The following is a 7,369-nucleotide window of genomic DNA, read 5'->3' on the forward strand; positions in this document are numbered from 1 at the left end:
AGGGGGAAGCACGGGGCTGCTGATGGATCTGGCCGCCAACGAGAAAGCGGTGCACGCTGACTTCTTCAACGGTAAGGACCGCCCTGCTCCGGGGGGGCTGGAGGGGTATCTCAGCAAACCTCGCCTGGTTTCTCTCTCGTGGCTGTGATGCCTGGTGCTCGCTAAACTTGTCGCTCACCATATCTGGAGAGCGGTGTGAGAGCGCTTCAGTGCCAAATGATGCCGGTGGGAGCGGTAAAATGCGGGTTTTCCTCTCCTGAAAGGTTTAGCGTGTTAATCGTTACAAGGAAAAATACCTTCGTCTGTTCACATAACAAATAGCTTATGTTAAACAGTGCAAATACATGTAAAAATGTGGGCAGGACTTTAAAAATTTATCTCTGAGTGTTAGTAGTTTACAGGTAGTTCATTAACTCTCAAAGTATACGTGCATATGTACCCAAATGGAAGTAAAACGTTGTTTTTGATATACTTTCTGCATTTGAAAGTCAGCTGTATGAATATAGAATCACAGACTTACAGAATGGCCTGGGGTGGAAGGGACCTTAAAGATATCTCGTTCCACCCCCTGCCACGGGCAGGGACATTTTCCACTATCCCAGGTTGCTCCAAGCCCCATCCCACAAGTCCTTGAACACTTCCAGGGATGAGGGAGCCACAGCTTCTCTGGGCAGCCTCTGCCAGGGCCTCACCACCCTCACGGGGAAGAGCTTTTTCCCAAATACCTAAGCCTACATTCTGTCAGTTTGAGGCTATTCCCTCTTACGCTGTCACTCCAGGCCCTTGTAAATAGTCTCTCAGTCTTTCTTGTAGGCTCCCTCAGGTACTAAAAGGCTACAGTTAGGCCACCCTGAAGCTTCTCTTTTCCAGGCTGAACAATCTCAATTCTCTCAGCCTATATGTAAGTATTTACAGCTGCTTTTACAGAGAAGAGCTACGTATCAGGCCACTTAGGGGTAGAATATACAACACTCTGCACTTAGTTGCTAAAGGGGTTTTTACACTTCTGAAGAAACACATTTAGACATTTCAACAGTGAGTTTTAGGTGTTATTAAATCTGATTGCTGTGGTACTGTTAATATCACAAACTGGTGTTAATTCCAAAATAAAGTATGTTTCTCATTTTGCTCAAGACTTAGAATACAGGAGTAAAAGGCAGTTCTACTCTCAGCAGTTGTGAGGGACACCCAGCTCTGTTGGAGCCAGCATATTCAGGAGTAGCTATTTCCATATATTTTTAACATCATGCTGTGGCACTGTGTTCCAGTGGTAGTTTAGGACTCTTCTAAATGAAGATTCATCCTCAGTTCGTTGCACAGTACTTGTAAACTGCTTTCTGTAAGGATAAAGACTTGTATTCAGTTAGATTGTTAGTTTATGTTCAGTATACAAAGAAGATGCAAAGCTGAGTAGTTAAGAGTGCTTCCAATGGGGCCTAGAACCATTTCACTAGTGGGAGATGTGTTCTGAGACAGAAATGTTATTGGCACCTTTAAAGCAATCAAATATTTTTAAGGAAGGGGTTTTTAACACAAATTTCAATTCATTAATCTGCAAAATTTGAGGGGGTGTGCTTGGATGCTATGACCAAAAGCCAGAATTCTGCAAGATTGTCTACACTGAGACTTGCTGCATGCATAAAGCTAGTACTTGCGCAGTTCTGAGCTTTGGGATTCATGCTTGAGCCCCTCTGTGATGGATACTTAATAACTTTATAAAAGTCCTTCCTTTGAAGCTTTGCTTTTGTGAATTTACCTGCAAAGCTTGTATTGTGCAGGTGAAGCAGTTTAATTTGTCCATGCCACAGACTGTGTGCATGGGTCTGTCTGCCTTTGCTGTCTCTTCTCACCCTGATGCACGTTTCTAATAACTGATGGTGCAGTAACTCTCATTCACTGAATTCACCTTTATTTCTGTCCTTAATCCAAGTAATGAAGTACTGTACTTGTATGTGCATTTGTAACATGGAAACTTGAGGTTAATTTTTGTCTTATTTTTCTGACTAGATTTTGAAGATCTCTTTGATGACGACGACATCCAGTGAACTTAGTTGCCCAGCTATGCAGTGCCGAGATGTGGATTTTTCTCTAGGATTGCCTGTGCAGTCCATTATTTATTAAATTAAATCAAAATGGGAAAATCACAGAGGGGGGGAAAAAAACCTGTATAAGCTGCTTGGGGAATATGAAAACCAGATGGTTAAAGATAACTAAGGAGGGAACTGTGCACTGTTATTTCTACGAAGCGGTGTGTAGATTTTCCTGGAAATTTTATTTGCTGATGTGCTTATTGAATAAAATACTGAAGAAAACCCTCTCTCTCTGGCTTATACTTTAAAAGTAGATATTGCTGTCTTCTGAGCTCCCTTAGACTGAGTATTTTGGTATTAAATAATCATTGTTCCTTTTGGATATTACGTAAAAGATATGCAGTAGGGCACATTGCTGCCTAGAAAAGTTTGTTGTAAAAGATTGTCTTGGGATAAGATGGTTGCTTGTTCTGAATAGTCCAACTCATTTGTTGGTTGGACTGAGAAGAGTGTGGGTTGTCTTTTGTTTCAAGACAGAGAGCTACCATCAGTACTTCACTTTTAATTTAAGGAACACAGAAACAAAAAGTAATTACACCTTGATACATTAAGCAGAGAAATGTTCTGACCCCAGACCATGGGAATGCTTGGATTTAAAAATAGAATTTCATTCTTGAAATTGTACTTTATAGAAAAAGAAACATAAAATTATTTTCTTTTCCTGCAGATGCTAATGCACTTATTTGTGCTTAGAGGTATAGTGTATATGAATCAGGCTGTTGAAATACTAGTTCAGATTTTTGACATAAGTTTTTCAGAACATAGAAATGTTTCATTTTTACCCTTCAGTGACCAAACTGGATCTCAGAATGAAAAGAACAGGTGAGTTTTTAGTATATTTTTTCAGAGTCAAGAGTGTAATCCTGTCTAATCTCAAATGCAATCTGTATTCCATAAATTGATCGCAAACATAATACTGTGACTGATCTTTCTTTAAACACTTCACACTAAAATTGTACCTGCAGGGAAACCCTTTCATACTTCTATCACATTTTTATTTCTTTAGTTTGCCTTAAAAAAGGAAATCTTAAATCTAACAGTAACTGTTCTGACCATTTTTAAATAAACTTAAAACTGTAAGCACAATAAACCCAGTAGGGTTTAGGCGTTTTTTGATTGTGTTGCTGTGGATATCTGAACAGCCTGTGTTTCATCATGCAGTGTACTCTAAATCAGCATTCTGACATTTACTCTGCTTGGTGCCTGAACTGTGCTGTGTCCCTGAAGGAACAGCCTTGCTCAGGCAGTGTCCTTTCCCTCTTAGTGCTTGCTTTGCTGAGAGCCTGGGGTTTCCAGTTTTCCTCATTGAGACCAAGGTAAAACAATTTGAGTGGTGGCAAGTGTGCTTGGACTGTCTCTGGCTTTGGTGCTGTGCTTTCTCCAAACTAGGTTTTGAGAAATGAGTTGCTGCCAGGAAATGGAGGCAGCATTTTGGGCAGGTGCAGAAGAAGAAATAAGATTCAAGAAGCAACTCTCCTCTGTTCTTTTATCTACTTTTGCTGATTCCTCATTATGGTCATCTTGGTTTTGGAAAACATCCTTGTCCACGTTTTGTCCATAGTTCTTTGTTTTTCCATTTGCTTTCTTAATCTGTAAGAAACTTGAGCATTAAGTTTGATCACAGCAGCAGGGTATATTCTGTGATACAAACCCACCTTGAACAGTTACACTTCAGTATGGATGGTGTTCTCTCCTTTAAAGATGTCTAAAACCTCAGTGAACATTGGTTTGAAGGTGCTAAAGGTGAGTGGTTCTAGTTTTGTAACATCTCACCTGATCAAAACATGGAACTCTCTCTGAGGAACAGGGTAGAGGGCAAATAATGCTCCTGGGTCCAGCAGGAGTTTTCATCCTGGTAGGATATAACTATCCATTCTAGGTAGGTATAGCTAACATACCTTTTTGTGAAGATTCCCAGAAACTCAGGGTTTCATGTAGAAAAGCAGCATAAATAGTACTGCTGGCACCTGGGAAATATGGTATGTGTGTCTGTAGGGAGGGAACCTAGTCTGTGGGTGTTTAAAAGTGTTTAAGTCCTAACGAAGAAAGCTGTGGAATCTCATTAACTGCCTGGGTGTGCAGCTAATGCTGCTCTGGTTGCAGCTATTGGGGGTTCTTGGGTATTCCCAGCTGCTCTCCTGCTAACTGAGCTTGGCCTTCAATCTGATACCTGTGTGGGTCTCCTGGGGTGGAATGAAATAGGAGGAACATGCAGAGTTGGGATGGGATATTGCCAAACATGCATCTTGTAGCTGTCTGGAGTGTGAAGTTCCCTCCTGCACAGTGAGGCTGAGGGTGTGTATCACATCATCTCTCTAAAGAGGACTCTGAGTGTGTTAAACTTCCAGCAGGAGCTGTAATTTGTTTGGGTCCCTTCTGGAATGGTGTTAGATGAAGAACAAAATGCCCTTCAGCTTCACATTGTTTCTGTGTTACCATTTGTCAAGGCTTTCATTCTAATTAGTCTGGGCAATCAGCCTGTTGTCAGGAAATAATCACAAGATGTCAAAATCTCTAATAAAAATTGATGTACAGGGCATTTGACTGCCTTGGCCAATTCACTTATTGAGCTCTGATTCCTGTCCCTTTTGTTGAGATTGACACATCTCATAGTAAGTGTTTCTTAGGGAATAAGGCTGTTCTAACAGCAATAAGCACACATTTAGACTGATGTGTATTAGGTTATAAGCTGCTGGGTACTGCTCAGTATTTCAACATCCAGATAAAGGCTCTAGTCTGAATAGATTTGTGAATTGTCCCAGTGACTGCAGTGGGACAGCTGGCAATCTGTAAAGCTGATCTGCCTGAGACTTGGCAGGATGAGGTCCCAAGTGCTGAAAATGCCTTAGAAGGGTGTAGCCAGTGGTGCAGCACAGATGAAAAGTAATTGCTTCAAAACACTTAAATGTCAGCCTGTTCCCTTCAAGACTCTCAACAGGCCAGGGTTCTGTTTGTAGGGAACTGCAGACTGTCCCAGTACATTCTTTGGAAATAAGAATGTGCAATCTGTTTTGAGCTGAAAAGAATCCAGTCATTGTGAGGGAGAGAAAGTTGCCATGCTAAAGGAAGCTGGCTGTCATCTGTGTATAATATTTCTGCAGTGCTGCTTCTGGGCTGGTTTCCAGGTTATCCAGTATCCAGTGCTCCACTGTTCTTCATATGAGCAGGAACAGGCAAGCTCAGACCTAATGTGGCAATAGTGGGTTTTCCTTGATGGCTTTTTGCTTAGTTTACTTCCGGGGAATTAAAAGTTTTCCCTTTAATATTTTATTTCAATAATTGAAGTGGAAGGTATTTTTCTTGATAACGAAGGAATTCATTTAGATGAATAAATGGACTTCTTCCTGCTTCCCTGGGGTGTTGAGAAGCTGGCAGGCATCTTCCTGCTCTCAATGTGCAGTTTTTCAGCACATAAGAACATGCTGGGCAGATGATAGTGCAGCCCTGTTCTCTGCGTGTACCTGTTGGTGATGGGGCTGGAATGCCAGCATCACATCAGGGATATTTTGGAAAAGCATGATACAAGTCAGTCCTTGGCAGCAGGGGTGGCTTTGAGCATGAAAATTTGCTTCCATGTTTTTTCTTTCAGGTTTATTTTTTTTTTAGTTTGGCTTTTATATTTGCTCATTGGCCTTTGCCAAGCAGCAGGGTTAGAATCCTGACCCTTATTACAAACCTTTTAGTCAAGCTGCTATAAGGAGTTCAGAACAGAGGGAGACAGGAGCAGTATCTTTTAACATTTTTAAAATTCACAAGTAGGACTATTTTGTGAATGATGCTTGCTTATTTATGAAAAAAGTCTTAGGTAATCTTGTATGAACTCATGTTAACTTAAAGCCTGGTGGAAGAAAGGGCTCTATTTTGAATATTGTGAATAAACAGATGCACAGCTGAAAATGTTGTGTATGAGGTGGGTGATGTGGCAAGGGGATACCTGTTGCCAAGGGAATGTGACAAAGCATCCCTGGTGCTGACAGGAGCTGTCCCACCAAGGGAGTCCCAGCTGGGGGTGCTTTGGCGAGGACACTTCGGAGGCAACTCCTGTCACAGGACAGTGGCTCTGTCCTGTCAGAGAGCTTCCGAGTCAGGGTGTGCCTCAACTTCCAGTGCAGCTTGCTGAGCAGTGTCCCACTGTGGCCTTTTGATGATCTACTGCTTTGGAGCTGCCTCTGCATCACTGGGGTACAGGTGCTGTGGTGTGGGAATCACCTTCCCTGTGTTGTACGTCATCCAGGATGACAGATCCACCTTGGCCTTACAACACTTGCCAAAACATGGTACAGATCTAGAATGGCTTCTTTGGAAATCCCTGTCAAGGAGCAGAGAAGCTGTGCTGTCCTCTCCTTTAGGCAGAGCTCCACTTCCACAGATGCCCAGATTTTCAGAGGGAGCTGGGTGTGTTGGTTCATACCCCCTCTCCTTCCCTGCCTGACTCCAGAAGGGAATTAAAGATTTGTCTTCAAGTGTGATCTCTCTGCCTCCCTCCCTGATGCCTCTCCATAAATCTGTCCTGCTTATAAGGAGGGATCCCACAGATTTCCTTGAGGGTGGGAATCCCTGCAGGAAGAAATAAATATTGACATTTAATGCATCCATTTCATTTGGAATAAACCTTTCTTTCCCCCTGGACTGGCTGGAGGGTAATGAACTGCACCTCCATGTAAGGAAGTCTCACAGTGTTCTCAAAGAGCAGTGGACTGGGCTGATCATCCTAGGATGAGCTGAGGGTGGGTTTGCTGACTCATAGTCCCATGGCAGACTGAGTCTTTTCATCAAGTACCTACACCCAGCACAAATACAGTCATAGAAGCATGTGGCAGCCTGGGCATGCTCTGGTTTCATCCACAGTATTTCAAAGACTTTAAACCTGATGGCATTTCTTGTATGGAAGAAGAGTAGCTGATTAGCCACATGTCAGACTTGATCCTAATCCCTCTGCCTGCTTCCATGATGAAAACCCTCTAGTGAGTTTATACTTCAGAAATGCAAGTCTTGCAAGCAATTTATCTTTTTCTTGTAGCTCTTCATGGTTTAGTGCAGCTGCTATTTGTATTCCAATTAATTACTGGCACAAGTGATTACATGGGGTTGAAGTACAATTAGGACCAGCCTATAATTGTGTTTGAAAGGCCTATGGATGCTTTTACAGATGGTTTCCCTGCTGGATGAGACTGGCCAGTCTCTCCAGCTGTCTCCAGCTTTCCATGTTAGTTCTCTCTGATTGTTAGTGCAGTGACTTCAATCTTTCATTGGGGAGTGTTCCTGCTTTCTGGCTCTGA

The 7,369-nt window shown here is 42.3% G+C and overlaps 1 protein-coding gene across 1 annotated transcript in view; it reads left to right on the forward strand.

Moving 5' to 3' along the window:
- COPS9 (COP9 signalosome subunit 9) overlaps positions 1–2,317 on the forward strand; it is a 2,927-nt gene extending 610 nt beyond the window's left edge. The window contains exons 2-3 of the mRNA XM_017728725.1: positions 3–71; positions 2,008–2,317. Coding sequence (XP_017584214.1) covers positions 3–71; positions 2,008–2,045 — 107 coding nt within the window. The 3' untranslated portion in view covers positions 2,046–2,317. The remainder of the gene's footprint in view (positions 1–2; positions 72–2,007) is intronic.
- Positions 2,318–7,369: the final 5,052 nt, after the last annotated feature.

Source organism: Corvus brachyrhynchos, unplaced genomic scaffold (genome assembly GCF_000691975.1).
Source record: "Corvus brachyrhynchos isolate BGI_N302 unplaced genomic scaffold, ASM69197v1 scaffold223, whole genome shotgun sequence".
Lineage (NCBI taxonomy): Eukaryota > Metazoa > Chordata > Aves > Passeriformes > Corvidae > Corvus > Corvus brachyrhynchos.